General features: G+C 43.7%; 1 protein-coding gene across 1 annotated transcript in view; it reads right to left on the bottom strand.

The window, feature by feature from the left end:
- Positions 1–6949: 6949 nt before the first annotated feature.
- Positions 6950–27612, bottom strand: part of grin2bb (glutamate receptor, ionotropic, N-methyl D-aspartate 2B-b) — a gene marked incomplete at its 3' end in the record, with an annotated part of 123228 nt that continues 102565 nt past the window's right edge. Inside the window, exons 10-15 of the mRNA XM_080757229.1 lie at positions 25145–25270; positions 22497–22726; positions 21969–22129; positions 17712–17899; positions 12052–12290; positions 6950–9199 (exon numbers count right to left, since the gene is read on the bottom strand). Coding sequence (XP_080613355.1) covers positions 6950–9199; positions 12052–12290; positions 17712–17899; positions 21969–22129; positions 22497–22726; positions 25145–25270 — 3194 coding nt within the window. The remainder of the gene's footprint in view (positions 9200–12051; positions 12291–17711; positions 17900–21968; positions 22130–22496; positions 22727–25144; positions 25271–27612) is intronic.

Here is a 27612-nt window from a genome sequence, read left to right as displayed (position 1 = left end):
TTTTTCTATACTCCACTACAATTCAGAGGCAAAGCAGTTACTTTTTGCAGACTTTCATTATTATTACCAAACATATACATTAAGTACCACTTCAACGCTATATACATTTCGGAATCTAAAATAGCAGATCTACAAGCTCCAATGTGACTCGATGCAAAGCATTGTGAGCTTAATTGTGCCTTGTAGATCTGCTACTTTCAAAATATTGTTATACATTTTTGAAAACATTACAACATTCTGCATAATGAGTACTTTTTGTACTTTTACTTGATTTTTAAGTACAGAGTTTTACTTGTAACATAGTACCTCTACATTGCAGTATTGATACTTTTACTTAAGTAAAAAATGCAAATACTACAACCACTGGTTGAACACAGTTCACCGTGAATCTCCTCCCCCTTCTCTTCCCTCTCTCTCTAAATCTTGTTCCATTTTTCACTCTCTCTCTCCGTATCCTCCTACAAAATGCAGGCTAAACCAACGTCTACGAGTAACGAATAACCTTGAGTCTTAAACCCATTTTGACCTGAGATCAGATTCTAAAAATGTCTTCTACATCCTGACAGTTTTCTGAAAAAGCTATGTTTCTTGTCAGTCGTTCTTCGATTTTTCAAAAATAGCAGACCTAGGTCTGCTATTTTTGAATAGCTAAAGCATGACATAATGCTAACACCAAAAAGGGTTCCCGCCCAAAACCCACTGAGGTAACCGTAACCACTTAAGCCTCATTTATACTTCGTCATGCTATGCTACTAGGCCTAAGAGATTTTGAGAATTTATGCCTACAAATAAACTCCTAAAACCGGGAGACCAGGCCCAGGGGTAATGTGTGGTTGGTTGGTTGTTAATGGCGTTTTATTATATCAAGTCCAAATTAATGTAAAATATAAATAGGGAAACACATCTAAGAGCAGAGTCATGTTGTCCTTCTTTTCTGCCAAAGACCACAATAATAATAAATAGACTATCAAATCTTGTGAAGAAAAAGAGCAACATGACAAATGCTTTTTGAGATTTCTCATTTTTTATTAATACTAAACACTTTGTTTATTACAAAGAGACCGAGGAATAATATTTCAGCACTCATTTCGACATTGATTGTGTGTTTTAATAATCCCCGTCTTCAATGTTACTAAATATTCAATCAAATTTGAATTACGGACGGTCTTCACACATGTAATTTCTTTCCATATACAAAAATGAGAGGGTGAAGTAGATGTTTGTCATATTTACATTTTTCACAATCTGTACAGCTCTGAGAGATGGATATACGGTATTACAAGTCGCCTGGAAACACATACAATAAGTTATTCAGAGAAGAAAAATATGCAATGTGTTCAATTGTGCTTTATGTCACTGGTTCTCAACACTGAGTCCAGGGACCACCAGGTGGTCCAAATGGACCCGTATGGGTCTGTAAATTAAAGATGGAGTGCCATGATCCCCCCCCCCCCCCCCCCATAAAACCCAATCATCAGGTATTATGATTGTACTATGATTATACTACACTCAAAAATGTGCACAGAAAGCGTTAAAATGATTTTTTTATGTGGCCAAACACCCACTAGTTCATTAAGGTTTGCCTGGTGGGTGGCGATCCACCTGAACTGAAGCCGCACCCACAGCTGTTGATATGATAAGGGGAGGGGTTAGGGTAGGGGATGATATTGTGATATCACTGTCATTTCAATTGAGCCTTTTGACCAAAAATACACAGGGAAGACATATTTCAATATTGTAACCACACCTGGGGGTCTATTAGAGTAATGTTAACTCCATAGATAGACGCATACAAAACAGAAAAAGTACAAAAATCATTGCACTCCATCTTTACATTTTACAGTGTCAACTTACACTGCAGGAGTGCAGGTTCCCAAAAATAGAAAGAAAGAAAAAGGTTAAATTTGTGCCCTCTCAGGGTTACAGACCCTGGTGGGCCCCGGACCACAGGCTGAGAAACAGTGCTTTAGATCAGGGGTTCTCAACCTGTGGGTCTCGACCCCTCTGCGGGTTACCAAATTATTTTGGGGAACCCCTAATCCCCACACAAAAAAACTTTTATTTTGCAACTGAATGGCTGGGAAATGGAAATTAAGAGTTTACATAGTATACATAGCCTAGTTGCATGCATAAACTTTCCTTAATGATTAGATCTGGTTTCAGTATTAATTTATGATATATTTTCTCTATTATTAAAGTTATTTTTGCAGTCAGTTTGTATTGGGGGTGGGGAAGGTGTGACAGGGCGGGGGTCACGAGACATGGCCAAAGCATGTCTGGGGGTCCGCAGACAAAAACGTTGAGAACCCCTGCTTTAGATCACCGTTTCCTCAAGCTGAACACATTGGCAAAAAATAAAGGAAAAACAGTGCCCTCTTTTCCTTTTCCTAAACAGTGGGACCCATTTGTGGATCACGGACACATTTTTATGGGTCCTTATTATTTTTTGTTTCCTACATTTCTTAAACAAATGTTGAAGAAGTATAATGAAAATAGCCGATATTCTTTTTCCACTAGTTTGGGTCCCGGGCAAAAGTAAATTTTCTTTTTTGGGTCTTAATTGAGCTAAAAGGTTTGGGAACAACCGCTTTATACGTACCAAATCAGGGATGGTGGTGTAGTGTTTCCCTGGTCACTGACTATAATCAGAAGGAAGGAAAAAAACATTGAAAACCTTTCATTAGTTTGTACTGCTTTAAAATGCACACACTATCTTTTATGAATACAATAAAGAATTGCACATAACGCTGCCTCAAACCATTACAAAAACTATTTTGCAAGGGGAAACCTCCAAATCAAACATGTATCTGAAATAGATCTATTCTGTGTCATATTGTACATTTTCTTTTTTTTATCAAAACTCTGGGAGTGGGGAGGTAAATTACTTATATATACAGCATTATTTATAATACATACATAGCGCAATCCTCTGGTAATTTTGGATTGTACTGTGTATAATCAGTAAACAGTTCTATCTCTCACACCCATTCCCTGTCTCTCTTCCACACGAGTACACACACAGAGGTAATCAAGCGTATGTATTCAGGCACAGACAATGACAGAAAGAGTAAAACAATACTGTGAGGTTCAAAGGATTGGAAAGAATATAAATATTTGAAACGAGAACGGGTGGTGTTGTTTCATTAATGACAAAGAATGCAGAAATCCAAGAACTCAATCTCATTCACAGGCCTTTACACAAATATCAAGAAAAACCTTAATTATTCTTCTTTAATACAAATTTGTTCTCATCACACCGACAATAAAATGGTTTGCTACTACGTTAGTGAAAAATCCAGTTTAATCACTTTTGACGTATTTGAGTATAGCCAAAATTTGGTAACGTGATAAATCGTTGTCTTCTCTTGCACAAACAAGAACAAACACCTACACTACATGGATCAGAATCAATGAAATTGATAAAACTCCAAATATTCAAATATCATTCGAAATCACCCACTTCGGGCTGAAAGAGTAAGAACAGGAAAAAGAAAGAAAGAAAGAAAAATCACAGTAGGCTGCATGCAAGTCCTTACAAACACTAGTATATCATACATACTGACTTGTCAACCAGGAACGGGGAAATCTTCAAAAAGGTCAGATTAGGGTGTTCAAGAATGTAAATAAGAAATCCATTAAGACAGATTGTGCTTTAGATCATAGCATTTGGTTTGGCAACGGAATGCAATAAAGAGTCTTTGAAACACAATACGTTCAGAGACTGAGGCTGAATTCCAAGTATGGATGTCCTGAATAGTTTCATTACAATGCTTTGATGGGAGTGAGGGATCAGAGTCACAGAGTAAACAATAGTATAATTACAGTGTTATTTGTATAATCGGACCGGTGTGTGATCTTAAGTGGCTTTGATGTGCAGCACTGAGATTAATTCACCGCCAAGGGAAATGGTTCCACTCAGCGATCCACTCAGTCAGGAATACACTTTGTATCAACCCCATCTTTTATATCCTACAAGTCAAATCCTCATTGTATATCAGGTCCTTTTGGTTGCATTTGTACACTCTCAAGAGTTAAATGAACACTCAATGTTTTACAGTGTACTACTGACTCTCCACAACGCACACAATCTTACCCAGGGTCTCAGACTTGGAACAGGAAGACAGACACACAATAATTCTTCCCTTTGTCAGACTCTTTCACTACATCCTTGGTATACATATTTCTTCATTACCGTTTTATTCCTATGAGCAGAATGTTCAACATATTCCTTGGTAGTTTCCGTTTGAGTTACACACACATTGTGAGAAAGGATGTTTACGTTTTGACGGTCCAAAGTGAGTTAGTGGGATCCTGGCTGTCGGTATGGATTGTAAGTGGAATATGTCATTTTGATTTAGGTAGTGTACAGCATTGTTGGGAACGTGTGCGTTGGGGCTTGGGGGTGATCAATACAGTATACCTGTAAGTTATAAATAATATATAAATATAAGTTCTAATAATGACTCATTTCTTACCATTTATTTTCTCATAGTAATAATGTGCAGCACCTGATTCTCCTCCACTCTCTTTCCTCAAATTTGATCTTCTACTGCAGCTGGCAAAGCTTTATAGACATACAGTAGTCATGAAATAATGAACATGCCAGACTGTCCATCCCAGCAATAGAGATCTCTCTCCCGTCCCACAGTCCTTATGTCATTTGAACAAAACTCAATGGACTACAACATGCAGGCATAAAAGGGGATTTACCTACATTTAGTGCACTGGTTGTTTATAGATGATTTGTGTTGAGGAAGCTAAAATAAAGCTTAATTCTGGAGGGAACTAGCCAATCTACAAGCTCACAAGGCTTTGCGTTGTGAGATTTTAAAGAGTTTTGGCGAAGAGATCTGGTATAGAGGGGTAAAATAGAGTGCACCAAGTATACAGTGCCAACTCAAGTATGAGGGTCCAAGTGGTTAAGTTGATGTGTACTGTGTTCTGATGGGCTTCAGCCAGATGATGCCTATAAAATGTGAACATAAAATGTTTTTTCTTTCAGGTCTATTATTCTCTCCAACACCCTTAAGGTGGTTGCACACTGGTACATTTCTTTCGCTGCGTTTTGCGGATCCGAAAGTAGTAGGCTATCACTAGCTGTCAGCCTGTCACCAACACCCCACTAGACAGTAGAAAGTAGTAGGCTATCACTAGCTGTCAGCCTGTCACCAACACCCCACTAGACAGTAGAAAGTAGTAGGCTATCACTAGCTGTCAGCCTGTCACCAACACCCCACTAGACAGTAGAAAGTAGTAGGCTATCACTAGCTGTCAGCCTGTCACCAACACCCCACTAGACAGTAGAAAGTAGTAGGCTATCACTAGCTGTCAGCCTGTCACCAACACCCCACTAGACAGTAGAAAGTAGTAGGCTATCACTAGCTGTCAGCCTGTCACCAACACCCCACTAGACAGTAGAAAGTAGTAGGCTATCACTAGCTGTCAGCCTGTCATCAACACCCCACTAGACCCCACGCGGAAAACTGATAAAAATCGACCCCGGTCCGAATTTCTTTTTATACAGACGTAATATTCGGCGGCAGTGTACAAAAGTGATTTTTTTTTACGTGCCTCCGAAATTCGCTCCGATATTCGGCCAAAAAAACACACCAGTGTACAAACACATTAACTGTGACATTCACTCTGTATGCCAAGACCTTTTCCAGATGGATATTCACGTTTCTTGGATATAATGCGCGACTAAGGAATTAGTGGCATAATTCACTCAATTGCTTACAGATGGGCCTGTCCATAAATAGAAACGCTCTTGTGTGAAGATCATCGTGAATCCGATAAGGCACATCCAGCTCTAAATATGAGATCTGCCAGGCAATAAAGAAATAAATCATACAATAGGAGGAAAATGGCAAATCAGTATGAGGCTGCGGTTTCCGCAGCCGTGGTTATAAAAAAAAGAAAAACCTCCATTTGCAATAAGTACACAATTGTACTCAGCAGGTCATGCCTTTCACATACACTTCACAGCACTCCAACGAAAGAAAAGAAACAATTCAAACATGGAGAAAGAATTGATAATAATAAAGAAGAAAGTCCACATTACAGGACGCCCAAAAAGATCTACACTAGTTTTAATCTTGGACTGTCAAATATTCTATATCTGTCTCCTGTAATATTGGTTAAACTAGCAAAGAATCAACATTGGTACAAATATATAACAACATGAACTATTTGAAGAAATAAAATAAAAATAAAAACAAGCCCAAACTCATCATCATAAAGAATGGAATCATAATCAATAGCATTATTAATATTATCAATAAAATTGTTATTTAATTTACCCTGTTACTTCAACAAAAGTGTTTGATTTCTCATTCATGATTGTATTTCCATTGCTAAGCAAAAACAAAACGTTTCTTTTGGTGTACAGAGCGCCAGAAGGGAGGGAATGACAATAAGGGTGTGAAGGAGAGCAGCAGAGATGGAAATATTTTATCTTCTTCTTTCATCTCCATTCCTCCCTCCCTCCCATCCCATCTTCCTCTGAGTTGAAGAGAGCAGCAGCAGAAACCCAAAAAAGAAGAAGGAAAATACTTCACCAACAGCGTAGTCTGCAGTGGGCAGTGGCCTTGGTCTTAGTCTGCAGTGGGCAGTGGCCTTGGTCTTAAGTCTGCAGTGGGCAGTGGCCTTGGCTCATTGTCCAACTTCTCTTCATTGTAGTGGTATGAGGCCAACATACGGAATAAAGAATAAGTGGTCTTTCTAACAGGAAAGCCATCTTCATTTCTTTCCTCATCACTTCCTCTGTTCCTTCCTCCACATCCAACCATCTGAGATGATCTCATGTCGCTCAAAAGCCAGACTGATTCTGGACAGGCTTTCCATGAATGTGTCTCTCATTTCCACCACCCGTATATCTCTCTCTTTCTCTCTCTCTCTCTCTCTCTCTCTCTCTCTCTCTCTCTCTCTTGCTCGCTCAGAATCTTTTCTCTCAGACGTCCGACTCAATGCTGGAGAGCTTTTCATAAACGTGTCCATTGCTGGCGCCGTTGAAAGGTCTTTGTCCTAATGTGTCCCTACCACCTGGGAGTAACTTGTTGGTCCCCATGTGGTTCCCCATGGGTCCTCCCACCCCGCCCAGACACAGGTCGTTGGGGAACCTGGGGGCCACATTGGACATCACCCCTGCGGTGGCCGATGCTGGCAAATAGGACGCTGCTCCCATGGAGCCACGGAAGTCTCCTCCTCCTCGGCTGTTGTTGAGTAGCTGCTGCTGATGTTGCTGCGTCTGTGGCTTTTTGAAGTAGTACGGTTTGGCACCGTGTAAAAGACACTGGTCATCACCGAAGGTTGGGATGAAGGGGTTCTGGTTCACCTTATCTGGGTAGAGAGATTTAGACAAGGAGTAAGTCCCGGCCGCCCTGCTGCCACCACCACCTCCACCACCACCGCCCCCACCTCCCACCATAGCTCTATCTCTGTCCCTCAGGTCTCTCTCCCCAACCGATCGCCGGTGCAACCCCCCATCGCTTCCACGGAATGAACTGAAGGAGGAGCCTCCTTTCGCCCTATCCCCAATATCACCACCGCCTGCATACCTCTCAAACACGTGGGCATAGGGGCTGGGGCCCTCCATGAAACGATCTTTGTCTTTCAAGCTTACGCTTCGGGGTTGGGGGAGCTGCCCCCCGACACCCCCGCCTGCTCCTGCCATGCGACTAGCCCCTTCCCTCTGCAGGTCTACAAATGTGTCATAGGAGTGCTGCCTTCGCAAGACCCTCCCCCCTGGCCCTAACTTCCTGCGCTGTGTCTGAGCTTGGGACTGGCTAATCCCTACGCCACTCTTCCCACCGCTAAACATAATGTTATTGTCTTCGCTGATGTTGTAGAGATTGCTTGGTTGTTTCTTACAGGACTCGCACCTCTTACTGCCAGCCGAGCTGGGGCGAGTGGTGCCCCCTCCCCCTACACCTCCACCGTGGTGAGCAAGGCAGTTGTGACACTCCCAGTCGCCCCCGGCTATGCCCCCCCCTCCTATCCCAGGACCACCCTTCTCCCAGCAGGTGTGAGCCTGCTGCCCCGAGCCAAGCCCGCTCTTACACTCGGACTTCTTGCTTTTACCTTTCAAGAAGTCCTCCACGGGAACCAGGCTGCCAACACCACCTCCTCCACCACCCTCCTGCTCCCACATGGCCTTGCCCTCCTTGGAGCGGAACGGGTCCGCGTAGAAATCCCTCAGGTTATCTTTCTCGTTGCGGAACGAGTAAGGCGAAGAATTACCCGCTCCTCCTCCTCGCTTCCGCTCCAGGGGCGGCGAGGCCGAGCGGTGCGCCATGGGGCCGTGAGGGAAGTGGTGGTGGACGGTTTGGTGGTGGGCTCTCCGTCTGAGGCCGTCCAGCGCTATCTCGTCCTGCTCCCGTCTGCACTTGGCCGAGGCCGGGCGCTTTTTCAGACTGTCCCTGTACTGCTTGCGCCTCTTGGCGCCCTCCAGGTTGCCGTAGGTGACGGTGTGCGTGGAGATATCCGACGCGTCGTCGTCGCCGCCCCCCGAGCCTCCCCCACCCTCGCCGCAGTACCTGTCCTGACCCCGGACGAGCCCCATGCTGGACGTGCCTCCTTTGAAAGAGAACCTGCCATAGACGTTGTTTGCCTTGAACGTGCCCTGGCCGGAGCCCGCAGGAGCGTGTCCGGCGATCAGGTCAAACTTATTGGTGTTCCGGTGGGTCATGGAGGCACGGGGCTGGGTGGTGAAGATGGGCGCCACGCCTACCCCTAAGCCGTCGCAATCGAACATCCCACCCTCCAGCGAGCTAGCGCTGCCTAAGCTACGCGGCCTATTAGGCGGGGGTCCGGACATACCCAGAGCAGGGTGGTGGTGCAGGTAATGGTCCTGGTACAGGTTGCTGTCCTTCAGGGGCAAGTTGCCAAAAGTCCTCTCCACCTCGCCGATGTAGTCACTGAACATATTGTCCTTGCAGTCCGTTGGATGGCCCGCCAGGCTGCGCCGCTGCTCCTGCATGTCGTAGATGGTCGACTCGCGGCCACCGTGGCCGTAGTCCAGGGCGGCGTGTGGCGAGCCGTTCACGCCCGGGATGGCCGTCATGTCCTTGGCGGTGCGGAGCAGCCGCAGGATGTTGGAGTGAGTGTTGTTCATCATGTTGATGTTCATCGTGGCGGAGGGGGAGTCCGTGTTGGACTTGTTCTCTTCGATCTGCACCCCATGGATGCAGCTCCAGATGCCCTGGAGGGAGGGAACAGGACAGGAGCAGGGAGAGAGAGAGAGAGAGAGAGAGAGAGAGAGAGAGAAGGCATAAGAGGAAGCAACCAGTGAGAGGAGAACAATCAAACAGAGTAAGATAAGTTATGTGTGATAGGGGAGAGGTTTGGGAGGTGCTAACACAAAGTTAAAGACCACATGGGATTCAGCAGGATTGTTGTAGCGACTACCTCTTCCCATCAAACCAAGTTAAAAGTAGCGCTATGACATAGAAAACAGAAAACATTCTCGCACTGAATGGCAACCCCAGACACACAGCTGACATAACTAAAGAAGGTGACACACAGCAGGAGAAGGTAGGAAGTGGGACATCAAGCGTGGGGAAAAACCAAAATAAAATAAAATCAACAAGCTAAATTCCCATTTTGGCTCCTACAAGGATAGAGGAAAATGAGACAGGGCACACAGACAGACAGATTAACCAACTAACCGACAGAGAGCGATTAATGCACTGTTCTGTCTGTCTGACTGACCAGGCTCTTGATTACACACAATACACTATTAAACAGTAATAGGAGTTGAGTTAAAAAAAACTACCGGACCTTCCTCTGCATGTTCAGTTTACACAAGAGCAGAAATAAATTAAAATAACTGAAATACAAGATTCAGAGTGGCCAGCAAGCCGTGAGTATTCAAGTGCGATACAAAAATCAGGACGCTCTTATGAAATAGACTTGCGCACACGCAAATTGTCATGGGCCGAATCTGTGCTTGATGGCTTATGAAAGCATGGACTTTGAAGAGATGACGGCTTGACGGAGAAGTCAAACATACTGTACGTGTTGAAATGGCAGCTGACGGGTTGCGTGGCCGAATACGATAGCCAAATGCCAAAAGGTCAGGGGCACCATAACCCGTCATCCAGCGCGCAGGCCAACATTCCTCAAAGGCGTCAACTTGTCACACAATGTTTCCGTGTCCGTCTCCTATAGTGACTGTCCCTGTCTCCGAGCTGCATTCATGAATCTGAAACTATAACTGTCTCTTTTATGCGTCCATTCTTTGTCATTTTTGTCCCGTCTCTCTTATCTCCGTCACTGGACATTCTGCTGAGCGGCAGACGGCCCCCGGTGGGATTGTCTCTTTTTTTTAATCTCTCCACGTCCGTAGCGAGTAGCGACTACGGCTGCAGGGAATGGAAATAGAACAGAGGTTAGCGGCACGCCAGCCAATCCATTCTTTTCTGTGCTCCCGCTTCCTGATCGTGGCTATTCTTCCTTATCACTCCTCTCTATAACTGATCTCGTTCTCCCACTGTCTATTTTTATTAGACTCTTCAAGTCTCACTTCTTCCCTATATACTGTACAATATTATATGTACTATATTCTTCGCTATACAGTATACTGTATGTGTGTGCAGGTTACTTGAGAGCCATACTGTCTCCAAATAATTTCTCCTAACTCCCACCTCAACTTGAGTGTTAAACCAGGCATGGAAAAGTGTAATGGAGTATTGGAAATCACCTGCCATGGGAAATAATAGCAGACACTCTTGAATAGTGAAGCTAAATGGATACCGTGATGTAACTGACTGAATACAATCTGCCTCATGTGCGTATATATGTATGCATCCAAACAGAAAAGTCTGATTGCATTAAACGACGAAAAACGATGTTAAACTCACTTTGCCACTCACGTTATGCATGCGCATACCCTCTTTTATTATTTTTATTATTTTTTATCCCACGATTTTGTAACCCGTTTTCACCCCTGTGTCAATTATCTAATCCTGGGCTCTACACACCCTCCGCCAACCTAGTCCCCATATATGGGGGGACATGGGGAGAGCAACGGACTTGAACTCATGCTTCCTTCATGCACGAGTGTCCAAGTTGCTCCTTTACACCTGACAGGGGGGAGTTTCCTTGGTTGGACGTAGCGCGTGGAAGGAACGTTATTCCAACCAGTTCCTTTCCCCTCCATCAGGCGCTCCGGCTGGCCAGGGGGAGGCAGTTTAGAGACCAGGATTACTGCATGTTTTTTGTGAGGGTACCTACCCTAGGGGACACAGGGAGAACATGCAAACTCCACACAGAAAGTCCCTTTCGCCAATGGGCACTGATGACGCAGAGGAGGAAACACGCCGCCAGCACCCACAGCGTCCCGCGCGGGACGCATACCCTCTATTGGACAACCCTATTAACATCTGTGCCAGACCTTTATAGTGCACAGGCTTTGATTTTGAGAAAATAGGAAGTAGTTATTTCAAAGTGTTCTTTGCGTGGGTAATTCATTGGCAAGGCAGCGTCTTTGTGAGAAGAGTGGTGGAGGCATGCTGACACGGGCAAGGATTTCCCATGTTCGCATGAATGAAAGGTCTTTGTTTTGTTTATGTGTGAGCACCTGGCTTATAAAGGCACAAGCTGCTCGTATGGCGTGTTTCATGAACCATTAGCTTAGAGTTAGTGCATCATGACATTCAGCCCCGGGACGCGGATGATTGGATGGTGTAAAAGCAAATGTAAAAGCAAATGAATGAGAAATGTTTCTTTATGATGGGCAAAATCCACTCAAAAGACTTAAATTGGTAGCTACAAATAGAGGGAGATGGCATGTGATGGAGGATATGCACTCATGCTGCATGTGGCCCGGCCGGCTGGCATTGGACGTCTGGACCGCAAATGCCACCTGACGGGTTTGACTCCAGATCTCTCTCACTCCATTTCCTGTCAGACTACTGCATCTATCAATAAAGGCACAGCACCTCCCAAAATGTCACAGGTGAGTCATTCTACCCCTGTGACATGTCAATCACGGCTGGTGGTCTCAAAAGCCTTTTGTCAGAACTAATGTCAGCATAAACAACGCAATCATACCCTGCTGATGGAGAAGGTCAAACTCGGCTTGCCCGTGCACACCCCCATGAAGCAGAAGCGGAGCTGCCAGTAGAACAAGTGTTCGGAGATGAAGGTGATTAGTGACAAAGCCATGGCGGCCCCCAGCATGTAAAAGACCCCCGCCATGTTGTCCACGTCCAGTTGGCTGGACATCACCTCGTTCTTCTCATTGTGACAGATCCCAGTCAGCCACATAGCCTCCAGCTCCTCCATCTCACCTGCAACGAGAGGCAAGACATCTATTACTTTGTGAAGGCCAAGTGTACAACTGCAGCGGCAACACAGAAATGTGTGGGGAGGAATTAATTGGCATGACTAAATTGTGGAGGAACAAGGGGCAACAAATAATTGGCTACTTTAAAGCAAACCCAAACAGTGTGTCGGGAGTCGGGAGCAATTTTTATGGGTCACGACTTGGATCCCGGGCAAACGGCTAATCTCTTTTTTGGATAGTTTGGGAACCAAAACCTGTGCCTGCCTGCCTGTCTGTCTGTCTGTCTGAACTCAAAGTTTAGCCTTTGGATACACCTGTAAGGTCGTCGAGGCTAGTGCAAGTGCTATGGCAAGTGCTATGGGCCAAGATGGAGTCTGGGTTTAGAGTTTAGACTACGGTGGAAGAGTGAGTCTGCAGTTCTGATCCCAGTTCTGGGAAGTTCCATAGTTTTGGAGCCAGAAGGGAGAAGAGTCTGGGACGTGTGGAGCGTTGTCCCGGATTTTTTAGTGAATGCTCTGCCAGCGTCCCTGTGTTGGCTACAACTTGCCATCAGGCTTTGAAGATATGGGGGGCCAGTATCAGAGTTTTATACTGTGTGGAGGGAGCTGAGAAGGGGGGAGACATGTGAGAATTGGAGAGGCATAAGTGGGAGACCCAATTCTCCTCGGTTCTCCTTTTCCCTGTTATGCTCCTACCATTCTCTCTTTTTCTTCTCTTTCCCATCACTCACTTGTTCTCTATATCTTTCTTTATACTGCCACCTCCTTACACTGACCTCCTGTAAACTCACCCTAAATCTGCCGTGTTTGTCCTTATGTTCGTCTGAATTCGAGGTAGTTCTGTTGTGTTATCTAGCAGTACAACAGAACTACCTTGAATCATCTAGGTACTCAACACTAGGTCTACTGCATTGTGGATTGCATTGTTTTTTCTCCTGTATTTTTAGTTAGCCACATTCCGTGGCGCCCTACATTATCTGCCCCTTGGCCTTGGGAATAACATTCTTATTATTATTCGACCTTGTGTCTCTATACGCCCGTCTCCCACGTAACATTAATTACGTCTCAAACACTTATATTCATCTTCACTGACTTCAGTTATGAACTAAAAGCTACTCTTAAACTACATTTCCCATGCATTATGCTTCCTGGTTTGGACAGGATGTGATTGTGAGAACATCTCTTGGCTGTATGAGCTCTGTGTAGCTGTACCTATCTTGATTAAGATGCTATATTAACCGTGTCCATTTTTTTGTAATTTGGCTGTATGTGGATCTAGTGGACTGACCTCATGCTACCTTCTATGCATGAGGAGTCTAAGCTGCTTCTTTTTACCTGACAGGGGAGAGTTTCCCCGGCCGGACGTAGCGCGTGGAAGGAACATGTTATTCTGACCAGTTCGATTCTCCTCCATCAGGCGCCGCGGCAGACCAGGGGGAGGTAGTTTAGAGACCAGGGTTACTGCATGTTTTTTTGTTGTTGAGGGTACCTACCCTAGGGGACACGGGGAGAACATGCAAACTCCACACAGAAAGGCCATTTCGCCAACCCCGCCTCGGGTATGTATGTAAGTATTAACTATGAAGTAAGTACTACTATTAAGTATTAACTATAATATTAACAATTAAGGATGGCATACATTTAAGCCTGCATCCTTAACATGTTCTAAAGTGAGATGGAGATATGAGCGAACCCCCGAGAGAGAAGATAAGCAGAAGGAGGGACAACTAGCAATAATAAGCCAGGTAACTGCAGCTATCTATGGCTAGTTAGCCTGCAGCTATCTATGGCTAGTTAGCCTGCAGCTATCTATGGCTAGTTAGCCTGCAGCTATCTATGGCTAGTTAGCCTGCAGCTATCTATGGCTAGTTAGCCTGCAGCTATCTATGGCTAGTTAGCCTGCAGCTATAGGACCAAAAGCTTTGAGGGTCTCGTCACCGGTAATATAATTATAGGACATTGTATTGTATGTATATTGTGTTATTGATGCTTTGGATGAATGTAATATGAATGTAATATGCTATTTATTGCCTTCATTAAGATGAAACGTATACATGATATAGTGGATATATTATGAACAGATATCGCGTGCATGGGTTATGTTTATCATGCATAAAAATGTATTTAACAAAAGCCAACGGTGTGTGTGCTCATCATGACGGAATTAGTGGTACTGGAGAAGTGGAGCTGACATCTGACAGGTGAAAGGTTTGCTAGGAGTCATTCAACTCTGTTCCATGCTACTGATGGGGTTCAACACTTGCCTTCAAATCAGGCTTCAAATACATAAAGCTGTTGCATTTGTATATTAGCACAAAATCAATCCATAGAGAAACTGGAGGGTTCAGACATTGGAGGTAAAATGCACTCATTTCCAGCTTAGTTTGAGGTGTAGTAACCTGCTATGGGTCAGACTGTAGTCTGACGTCTATATTTTAGATTATTATTAATTCAGCTTTCACATTTTACAGTCAATTAAGTGATCAGGCATGTTCTCTCCTTAGTAAATGAATAGCAGTTAGATAATTATGTGCATCTGTGTAGTAGTTGTGTTGTTAGCCGAGCTTAGCCTCAAACCTCAAAGATATAAAACGCTGTATGGCTTGGGTATCAAGCTGATGAAATATCATTACTTTCAACAACATCCCCAAACACATAATATGCTCTCTACCTGTGCTCAAACGGTTTGTTGTATTATTACTCAGTTATTCACAAGTAAAGCAAATACGTCTGATCAATACGACAATCCATAGAGCGAGAATCACTAGCGGCAACCGGAACACTCGAACAGTCACATTCCGAGAAAAGACCCCAGAGCGGAAATAGGGGGTGTGTCCAGGAATACCATGTATAAAAATCCTACTGGAGTAAAAAGTGCAAGGTTTGCCTCTGAGATGTAGTAGAGTAGAAGTACAAAGTATAGAAATACCTAAAATGTGTACTTAAACGACAACTTTAGTTTCTTTCAACCAAGGTTCATGTTTTAGGTTATTATTAGATCTACTGAATGTGTCAAACTGCATATTGAGCCTATGCCACACAGTGTGGCTTCCCCCCAGGAGGCTACATTCACATTCAGTAGATCCTGTGATCTTCTGTGGCCATATGTAATTTCCTGGGGTCTTGTAGGACTATGGTAAATAATAAAAAATCGCCATAATATTTTGTAAAAAAATACATATTTAGCCCCATGCTTGAATGCCCCCGCCCCCCTGTCAAAAAGAGCTAAAATCCCTAAAATTAAAGAAAGAAGCAAATTTTAAAAAATGAACACTCATCTTTTACTTTCTCTAATAACAACCTAAAACATGAACCTTGGTTGTCCTTTAAGTAGAGTACCTTGAGTAAATGTACTTTTAGTTAGCCTACTTTTCCCACCAGTGGAAGTATCGCACACTCGCACAGTTAATCCAGTTGTGTCTACAACTCTACAACCGCATCATCCACACCTCTTGTGTACTAACAGAGGGAGACACGTGAGTACACACCGGATGAGTTTGACCTTCATGTGGGCCAACGTATGCACGCTGACAGCTGAGAGATATGGTCTGTGATACGAGATGAGACGTCTCATACAATGACCGATCAGGCGTGTGTGTGTGTGTGTACGTCTGGCAGGAGACCAGGATCGAGGGTACACACCACCGATGTCCATCGTTAGTGGGAGACGTGTCCTTTTGTTATACCTCTGAAATGTCAGATAGAATTGCAACTAATGCATGCAGACAGGCTGCCCATGTGAGTCGCACACACACACACACACACACACACACACACACACACACACACACACACACACACACACACACACACACACACACACACACACACACACACAGCTGACACCATATATTCCGCCGTTTCCCTGACAAAGCTTTCAGTGTCGGACTAGATGCGTTGACCGATCCTCCTCCTGGATGTGATCGCTGATGAGCGTTCTGTTTGTACTGACCCCTTCCATCCATCACAGAAACTAACTGGGACATGACACCGTAGCACATGTCAAGTACATATACTGTACGGCCAAAGACGATACCATGGGCCATTGTGTGTCTGTGTGTCAGTGCCGTAGCTATACATATAAGTGATATTCACTGCGAGTATGGCAACACGGCGAGGGGGGAAACAAAATGTGCCAAAAAGTGCCAAGTGTGCCATGAAGTGACCCTCATATTAACAATTTTTTCCACGGCTCCGCCACGTATTAACGAGCACTCGTGTGTGCCTCCTCACAAGCAGCAAAAGTAACCGATCTGTATGAGAAAATGCAGCACGTCCCTGTGCGTGCGTGCATGCTGTAAATTTAGGTGCTGAACACAGTATTGCGAGGTACAGTATGTGATCAGGCATGTCTATACCTATTTGGATTTGTTAATCCAAATGATCATGTCCACTTTGTCCAGACTCATTTTAAAGTGAGTTCATGATTTTCCTGAACCAAGACACCATTAAAAAGTGCCAACACTGCACATGTCATCACATGTGAAGTGTTGGCACTTTTTAATTCCTTCTTCTGTGGTCTAGTCTGATCTGTGGAGGGATGAATGTGCTATTTATTTTTCCTGGTGTTCACCCTGAATTTGCATGTGGCTTTAATTGTTTCAAATATGAAAGAAGCAGCGTGCATACCAAACGATTTGTGGATAGCATGGGGAATTTATTGGACTGCAACGAGGGGATTATTAAGCTATTTAGAATAGAGAGGACGCAAGAGAAGAAAAATGTAACTGTTTTCCTTCCATAGTACTGTATACCTGTAAATAGTTCAAGGCAATTCTCAATACAAAGTGTAAACAGCTGTAATAGAGTGCTAATAGGAATGTCCTTTTGCAGGCTAACCCAGATGTTAAAACCATTATGGGTTATGGTACATCTACAATAAAATGGTTCCAGTGGGTTTTGGGTAAATGTAAAAAATAAACTGTAGCAACAAAGGCTTATGATATTCGGTTCATAAGATAATCTCCACAAATCAACACAATGCGTAATTCATGAGCATGAAACTAGACTAAATCACACAATCTGCAGAAAATTGAAAACTCTAGTAAATGAACACAGAAATGTGGCAAAGGAACGGATCGCAAACCCACTTCCAGGTTTTATGACTATATAGCACTGCAGTGGTTCTCAACCAGTGGTCCTTGAGGAGGTTCCAGGTGGTCCCCAGTTAAATGATGGAGAGTTGGTAACCAAATGGACACTTTAATATAGATCTTTAACTCTTGAGAGTATAATATGAAACCAAATGGGGTTTTTTTATGGACAAAACGCTATTCACAAAATATTCTACGTCCCAATAAATAATGGACCTTCAGAATCAGAATCATCTTTTCTGTCACCTTGATATGAAAAGGGTTGAAAACCACTGCTATATTAAATAGTGAGGTTTCACATTTAAAAGAAACTGGAAGGCTTCAGGTCCTTACCGTCTCCAAACAGCTGGAGGATGGCCAGGTCTACGGCTCTCTTCCAGCCGGAGTCCTTCTGGATGGCGATGCCGTAGCCAGTGGTGGCGAACACCTTGCCACTGCCGATGGTCACCAGCTTACAGCCCTCGTCTCTGCCCGCCATGTAGTTCAGAACGGCCGCGTCGTAGATGAATGCATCCAGTTTGCTGGGAGGGAAGATTTTTTTTTTTGGGTAAGATTTACATGATGTATTTTTCTCAGTGGAGAGAGGGGAGAATCAGAAACAGAGACAGTTTTATTTTGGAGGGGCAATTTTTGAGCCCCTCCTATGTGCAGCTTTTGGTGTATGTAACCCACATTTTCTCCTAACACAAAAAAAGTGAATGGACAATTTTGAGTTTTAGTGTAAACACAAACATTGTGTAACACAAACATTGATGACGAAGGTGAGGACGCCCCTCACTGACATGCAGCAAAGGTCGTCGAGATTCGAAACCTGCAACATGCTGGCAGGTTGCAGCAGCCTATAGGTGCATGCCTGGACCGCTACCCTAGCTGTCCGGGCCAGAAACACTATTCGTTGACAATTGTCATCCTTAGGGTGCGGTCTATAAGGAGGATTTATACTTACACACATTCATACACCGATGGGCGATGGCGGAGGAAACCATGCAATGCACCAACCTGCATGTCGGGAGCAATTAGCGGTGAATGAGTATTGCTCAAGGACACTTCGACACTAACTCTGGGAAGTGAGAGAGTGCCCAGCGTGACGTGGGCACTGGACACAAACATTTTTAGGAGACAGGAAGCAGGTTGGAGTCTATTCATTTCAATGGGAGAATCAACGTGAACACGGCTTCTGAACCATTCTTTAGCCCCATGGTCACTGAACTAAATATTGGACCCGATCGTCACAAGCCACACAATATTTCCAAGATGTTCATATACTAAAATAGCATTTTTTTTGTCCTTCAATGTTTGTGTTGACACAGACCCTCAAAGCTGGACATAACCTCAACAATCTTTGGTATAATCTGGCCTCGGTCTATACCGACCACTCCACGCCTGAGCCACTGCCGCCCCATCAATCACCTTCTGCAGTATTTATTGATGTCATGCCCAGCTGGTGATAGCTGACGGATAAATGGACATGACAGTATGCAGCTGGGTGACACGCTCTAATCAAACAGCACCCCCACAGCGCCGCTAGCGTATCACTGGTCAGGGCTGCAGCTCAATCAGCCACCAGCCGAGACAAGCTGGCTGCCAGAGCTAAGCCACCTCTCTGAATTCACAAAATATATCCCTCAGAAGTGTTAAGCCTGATGTATACACCTAGCTGCAAGCTCACAATGCGATTTGTTGTTGTGAGCTTGTAGATCTGACAAGAATGGAAGAGGGAGGAGCTGTTGACAGAGAGAGAGATGGATACAGAAGGAGTGAGGGAGGGAATTAGAGATAGAGTGAGAGATGTGAGGAGCTATTAACTTTGATAACGAGAGAGAGAGAGAGAGAGAGAGAGAGAGAGAGAGTATAACACAGTCCTCTGTGTTAATAATAAATGGACCCGAATTGACCCACAAGAAGTGGTGGAAAGTAACTAGGAACATTTACTCCAGTAGGCTACTGTACTTAAGTACAATTCTGAGGTAGGCCTACTTTTACTTTACCGGAGTATTTCCAAACTTCTATACTTCTTTTTTTTTATATATTTTTTATCCCACGATTTTGTAACCCATTTTTCACCCCTGTGCCAATCATCTACTGTGATCCTGGGCTCTACACACCCTCCGCCAACCTGGGGAGAGCAACAGACTTAACTCATGCTCCCTTCATGCCTGAGTGTCCAAGTTGCTCCTTTACACCTGACAGGGGGAGTTTCCCTGGTTGGACGTAGCGCGTGGAAGGAACACGTTATTCCAACCAGTTGCTTTCCCCTCCATCAGGCGCCCCGGCTGGCCAGGGGGAGGCAGTTTTGGCCAGGGGGAGGCAGTTTTATACTTCTAATTGTACTCCACTACATCTCAGAGGCAAATATTACTCCACTACAATAATTTGAAAACTTTAGTTACTAGTTACTTTGTAGATTTTGATTAGTATTGCAAACTAGAAAAGGTGCCCCTCGGGGCACAAGTCTCCACCAGGATAATAGTGTTTGTGATGTTTGGACAACATTTTTAGGAGTAATATATGAAAAATCAAACAGATCTGTGTTGAACACATGACTATAGAGGTAGTGTATACCGAATTGCGTGGTGTATATGGATACAATCTGTAAGGTCGCTTCTCGCCTTCCGGGCGTCTCACTAGTAGGTAAGAACATGAATTGGCCTGTTATAGAGCCACCATGAGGCCGATTTCAAGACAGATCTGTCCGATATTTCATATTCCATCCTAATTGGCTAACACTGGCTTTCAAAGTTTGCAGGATTGTGTGTGTGTCCGTCCGTCTGTTAACAGCTAATCTCCGGCACCATTAACCCGGTCGATGCCAACGATGAACCTGTTATAGCGCCACCAGGAGGCCGACTTTTGCAAATATTACTCCTCCAGATTGCAGCATGCATACTTTTCTACTAGGCTGAGGAATATATCCAACCCTTTTCACATTGGCCTGTTATAGCGCCACCAACATGTGGATTTTTGCAAAACATTTTTGGAATAAAATGCCTCAAATCATCGAATTGCCATCCAAGGTGTAAGAAGAAATGGCACCCTTTTCACATTGGCCTGTGCCCCGAGGGGCACTTTATCTAGTTTGAATTATTTTAAGTGACATTTCTTCCTCAGTCTAGTGGGAATGTGTGTGCATATTTTCACGGAAATAGCATGCGGTGTCCATGATTTGTGGCATTTTGTTCAAAACGGACTAATCCTGCAAACTACAAAGTCAATATATTTTGAATACCAGACCTTTACTTTCCACGTTGAAGCATTGATACGTTTACTTAAGGAAAACATTGTAGTACTCCTCCTCCTCCTCCCACCACAAGGAGAGATAGAGTGAGTGAGAGATGTGAGGAGCTATTAGCTTTGACAGCCAGAGAGAGAGAGAGAGAGAGAGAGAGAGAGAGAGAGAGAGAGAGAGAGAGAGAGAGAATATAAAACAGCCCTCAGTGTCAATAATACAGTGTTAATGATGAAGGGACCTGAATTGACCCACAAGTCTTTTGCAGGTCAATTTGGGTCAATTAGTTTAGACTCTAGTCAAATGAACCCGGAGGATTTTACTGTGCCATATAGCTCCCACTGCAACCACAAGCTGTGCTGCTATTCTGAGCATGCTGAGCAGCCAGCTTCAGTGAATGCCCACCCACATCACTCTCTCTCTCTCTCTCCCCGCCCGTGTGTGTGTGTGTGTGTGTCTAGTCCTGTCACAATTATTACATAATCGCGTAATCGCAATTATTTGAGATTATAGCAATTATTTTTGCATAATCGTCAATCGTTTCCATGTTGAAAAATGTCCATACATTTGTCAAAAATAGCAGATGTTGTAAAAAGAAATTGTAAAGAAAAAAAATATTACAAATCATTTAAAGTGTTTTCTTTGTATATATAAAGTTATTTGTCATAATGTGCAATTTGTGATCACGAAGCCTAAAAGGCAAACAAAAATACAAATTGTAACGTTCCAACGTTCAATGCAAAAAACACAATTAGTCGCCTTAATCGCAATTATTTGTGTGACAATTAATCGTCAACTTAAATTCGTAATCGTGACAGCCCTATCTCTCTCTCTCCATAGTCTTTCTGCATTTCATGCACAAAATACTTGGCTGGTGCATGATCATGCTTTCATTCATTTGTTTCTCCATTCTTTTTCCCCACAGTTTGAAATAATCTCCACTCTATCACCACCCCCCCCCCCCACACACACACACACACACACACACACACCCCCCCCCCCCCCCCCCCCCCACACACACACACACACACACACACACACACACACACACACACACACACACACACACACACACACACACACACACACACACACACACACACACACACACACACACACACACACTAGTTTTTAACCTTTTAACTAGTTTTTCGAATAAAATTGTTTTTACTGCTGTTCTGTAAAGCGACTTTGGGTGCCTAGAAAAGCGCTCTATAAATCGTATATATTATTATTATTATTATAAGCTCTAAACATCGTCCTTTACCTCAATCCGAGCCCTAAAGATGCTTTAGAGCACGTGCGTGCGCTGAGATTTGGGATATTCGATGAGGTTTATATGATGGGACCCTTAAGCAACTCACCCGTTCTTCAGGGAGTACAGGGCCTCGTCGACGTTCTTCTGGTGGAAGCTGGTCATGTAGCTGTGCATGTCCCGGTAGTTGTTGCGAATGTTGCGCTCCGTGCTCCCGTTGGGCACCGTGCCAAACCGGAAGGGCGGCGAGAAGTCGTTGGGCTTCTGGAACTGTTGGAGGGAGGGACGGGGGGTGGGGGAGGGTTTGGGGTTGTGTACCGTGAAAAGAGCAACAACAACACACACAGAAAATTAAACAAGTGTGTCCGTCAGTGTGGAAAAGGCATCGGCTCGGATCAAACGGGGTCTATTTGTGCAACCCTGTGCTTCCACATCACAAAGAACAAATTGTTCTGGGGGTTCCGTTCTGTTCACTATGTGGTAATATGAGGGCGCAGGCGGATGGGAGAGGAAGCAATTTGACGTACACACACGGCACGGCACGCACGCATGCACAACCAGCCCACACTCACTCTGCAGTACACCTGTTCCTATATTATACCCAACACAACACATCCAGTTCCCTGTGAGTTCTCACCTTTTTGTCTGACAGACCAGACACCTGGTCCACGTACTCCTCCTGGATCATGAAAGCAGCCAGGTTGGCCGTGTAGGAGGCCAGGAAGATGACGGCGAAGAAGGCCCACACCGACACCATGATCTTACTGGTGGTCCCTTTGGGGTTCTGCACCGGCACCGAGTTGTTGAACACCAGACCCCACAGCAGCCACACCGCCTTACCGATGGTGAACGAGGGACCGCCCGGCTCTGTTGGAGAGAGAGAGCCAGACAGAGGGAGGGAGAGGGAGGGAGGGAGAATTTAAATTCAATTCAATTCGGTGATCCTGCTCACTGGACATGCTTCCGTCGCATTAGGAACATATGCACTTCATCCCTCAGGAAAACCAAATCAGACTATCATTTTCAGGTAATTACCTCTTCCCAGGGAAATGCAGGCACATTTTTGAAAGGCAGTGAATTCTCTTCAGAACCCCAGCACTGCTACCTTACCTACCGGTACATAAATTATCTGCAACAACCGCTCAATCTCAGAACCCATGGAAATATGTACATCTTTTAATACACATTTGCAGAAGGACACCTATTCACGGTTTCACCCATACATACAGAGGACCTGCACTCAAGGCTGTCAACCATATTCCTACAAATAGCTCAACTGATCAATTCTCCCTGCAAGCCCCTCCCTGCCACTGTTGTCCAAGAAGCACTATTAAACATAAATCAAAAGATCTCAACTGGGGAGGACAAATTAGACACATTACCCATTTTGACCTGAGATCAGATTAAAAAAATGTCTGTTTGAAAATGACAGTTTGTCAGTGGTTCTTCGATTTTTCAAAAATAGCCGACCTACAAGCTCGTAGCGCGGCACTCTGCACTGCACGAGCTTGTAGATCTGCTATTTTTCAATAGCTAAAGCATAACATAATGCTAACACCAAAAGGGGTTAATCTTTCAATTTCATCAAGCTGTTTCCCTCATATTTGGAAAAGCACACATATAACAAGGGAGGTGACAAGCAAGATTTAGATAATTACAGACCTATCTCGAAACGTCTAACGTCTAACGTGTCTTGCTAAAATCCTGGAAACACTCAAACTCCCAGTTAAGTATTTCTTTACAGTTTCTCTGTTTTAAATTTAAATCAGTCCGGCTTTCGATCCAATCACAGTACAGTTACCGCTGTCACTCTCATAACTAACAATATCATCTCCGCCTTAGATGAGAGAAAACATTGTGCTTCTTCGAAGCAGCTGGTAAAAAGTGTATCATATGAACATGTGCATGTTTTCCTTGAGCAAGAATCGTTCAGCAGTAGTTGGCTGTCCAATTCATTTTAGTTATTCTCATGCTTTTGCTACAAGAGTCTGGATTGTACTACTTGTCATGAAAATACTGTCACAACACATTGTTGTGAGTGGGGATTCCCCACAGATTGATGCCAAACCAAACCTCTGCTCCAACCTGTTGAGTGACGGCAGGACAAAACATTAGTGACTGTAGCTACTGTATCATCAAACCTCTGCTCCAACCTGTTCAGTGACGGCAGGATAAAACATTAGTGACTGTAGCTACTGTATCATCAAAGGACCAAGTCTGAGGCGGATGGGCTCACAACAGGCTACAATTATGCTACAGCTGGAGCAGCAGTTACAAAGCCACAGGCTTACATAATCCTAGAAGTCATCACACACACACGCACGCCTTAAACATTTCGCCATTTTACTATGAATTATGGTAACATTATTCAGGAGAAGGCGAGAAGCTACAGTATGTATGATTCATAACACTATTAAGCTTCTCTAATAGTCATAATTTCACTGTATTCTGTGAATAGAAGTTATCCTTTGATGTGATCTTGTAGAGCAGTGGTGGTTGACATAGCATTGCTGTTGGGCAGAAACCTTGTATTGATATATATATATATATATATATATATATTTAAACATTATTATGTTTTGTGTAAATTACTTCATCATAGAAGAGACCAAAGATTATTTTCAATAAAAGTTCACTATACATGTTGTACTGTTCGTTTATACTTCCATACATAACTTACTTTAATTTGTAGGCCATCGCACAGCGCAATGGAAGAAGGCCTATGTTCCCAGAGTGTTTCTAAGAACTCCCAACATCAGCCAGTAAGTTCTTGTCAGTGATCCAGTTCATTAACAAAGGGGCTTAAGTGATCGCAAACGAAGATAAGAGCTCCTAATCTTTAAAAAGACTTCTACTCCAAAGGGTCACATAGAGGTAGTTTTTGTTTGTTTTTTAACAAACAGTGGATGTACAGTACCAAGATGGCTTTACCTAGAGATGTCCTTCATTGCGTCACTGTCGGGTGTTAACCGTACGAAAGTGTCACTTTTTCAGGAAATGGAAAAACAAATCTGTGATCCAATGGACCCAATGTTTAATTAATTACGTTTCAACCCCACGGACACACTTAACCACTTTTTTTAAATAGCGAAAGTATCGATCTACAAGCTCACAATGCCACACTCTTGTATGACGAAGTAGGGTATTAATTTACGAAAACAAAATACAATAGATAGATAAAAATAAAAAGTTGAAATGTGGAGATACAAGGTTTCTGCCCGACTACAGCAACGGTCGCCAGATTTTGTCAATGTGCTCTGTGAGTACAGAATGTGTTTGTCTCACCTCGTCCGTCTGCCAGACAGCGGTTGTAGCCCACCGGGCTGAAGTACTCGAACACAAACACCGCTATAGCCGACACCAAAAGCAGCATCACAAACATCATCACCCAGACATCAGCACTGAAGGGCTCTGGGACAGACAGACAGAGAGAGAGAGAGAGAGAGAGAGAGAGAGAGAGAGAGAGGAGATTAATCAAAATGATTAAAAAAAACATCTCTCTGGTAGATGCATGTTCATTTGTATTTGGAAGTGTTGTGTACACAGTGTGTGTGTATGTATGTGTGTGTGTGTGTGTGTGTGTGTGTGTGTGTGTGTGTGCTTGCGTGCGTGTGTGCACATGTATTATGTATTATGAATGAGTCTGCAGTTAATCTGTGCAAACATTAACCAGTATTACATTTTAAAAAGAAAAGGGGAAATGAAAGTTGCCGTAAAACTGCAATAACTCAGATGTGGGAAACCAAATCACCAATTAAGCCAAGAGGGGGAGGGTTAGCCCCCGCTTGCTCAGGGGAGATATTGCACTTCAGGCAGACCCAAATAAAAAAATGGGCCCCGACCCAGTGTTTAGCAACCAGTGTGCTAGTTAGTTAAACAGTAATAGTACATTCAGCCATACAGATTGGTTCAAATACATTTGTATTCGTTCAAAATAAGTTCCGGATTACAGCTTCTTTAAATTGACAGGTGTGTTTCTCTCATACCAGTTATTCCAATTTTCCACTTAATTAATTTGCCTACTTAATACATAATTAAGTAGGTATAATTAGCATTCTGTCTGTAACATCTCAGCCCTATGTGCTGTGACATCACATAACATTTATCAGGCTGAGTAATGATAATTGCTAACTGTCGGAATTACTGGAGTCAACTTTCATCAAAGACGTGCAGGAAACTGAAAGCAAAATTGCACCCTCTGTCATATCTGCTGACGGCATCTGTATTTATGTCTTCGTTCATACCATTCAATGCTGTTCAATGCCGTACATCAATGTACATGAGTTGTGCTTTGCCGTTATATGTTTTCATAACAGCTTGGTAAATACCTCACCAATGGTCAGAAATGGTCCCAAATTTCTGAACACTGATGACAATGGCGAAAGGTTTTGCATTAGTTATGGACTCGCTTGATTGATTTGATCGAAAACAGTTTGTAGAATAAGCACAGGAAAGCACAGTTCAATACAAGGTCTGCTAGACTATTTAAATTGTTTTGTTTTTGTTCCTTTCCTAAGACAATCTTGCTGCTGCTCACAACTGATATATTTCTAATCGTGATCCGTCCTAAAATCTTACGGCTAGGTGTGCTGTCATACTCATTTCAGCACGACTGGAGAGCCTATATTTCAACCAATTGCTTGGTCAGAACAATACCTGTATTAATATAAATATTTCATTCCACTTTTTCATTTTTTCTTTTTTTTGGGAGACTCCTCTGAGTACCACCAGAGGGGGGCTCAAGTATCACTAGTGGTACTAGTACCAGTCGTTGGGAAACCATGTGCTAGCAGAGGATTAAAAGACTAAGCACTAAGGCTTGTGTACATTAGGGGTCCTTACTTTAACTGTAACTGACTGTGGTTTATGTGAAATATGTGATTTTCCCATCACTCGGCAGTTTGTAAAATACAGTTTTGAAAAAAACAAATGCTCTCGCCTTTGATATTGGAGTTGGGGCCAGTCTGCCATTCCAGAGAAGTGACCCGGTGCAGTTCAGTTATGTCATCATGGCCACAAGATCTACAGTATGACGTGGCCCCGAGACACTGAGCTCGTGGACACCAGATGACAATGTGGTGGCCACTCGGGTGGCAATGACATTGAAATGAACTGTAATAATGTGGTCCCCTGCAGTCCCCACTCCTTTCGGGTATTTTTGTCACTGTGTATTTGCACATATACACTCGAAATGTGTCCTCTGCATTTATCTATTAGTGCATTGCTCTGAGAGCAGTCAGGGGTTAAGTGCCTTGCTAATGGACCCTTCGACTCGTAGACCGGGGCTGGGGAGTGAACCGGGCACCTCCTGATTCCCAGACAGCCTTCAGATGTGCCCTTTCAGAACACTTCCCTGAAAGTGCCCTGAAAAGCCACAGTCACACCTGATTAGTCTTTGTTTGAATATGGCACATATCTCTAAGGAATACTGGACAACTCATCCTGGTGCTTGCCCGTTTTTCCTCCCGGAATTATCCCCAGTGAGGGGGCTAACTTTGTAATATGTTATTGGCTGTTCGTATTCTTTTTGGAAAAATATAAAAAGATACTCCTAAGGAAAGGCTATATTGTTTTACTTATGTTGACCCTATAAACAATTTCAAATTCAAAGTCCAGGCCAGTCAGGTAACTGTTTGGTGGAGATGCAATGTATGCTTGTGTCAGAAACCAATAAACAAACGTTTTAAAAAAGAAAGAAAAAAAAAATCAGACAACAGTCTCAGTGTGAGACCCATGGTGAAATTAAAAACAGA

This window comes from Protomyctophum bolini (assembly GCF_963924005.1).
Source record: "Protomyctophum bolini genome assembly, chromosome: 3".
In the NCBI taxonomy this organism is placed as follows: domain Eukaryota; kingdom Metazoa; phylum Chordata; class Actinopteri; order Myctophiformes; family Myctophidae; genus Protomyctophum; species Protomyctophum bolini.
The sequence above is the reverse complement of the archived record's forward strand: the minus strand, read 5'-3'. Positions and strand labels throughout refer to the sequence as shown.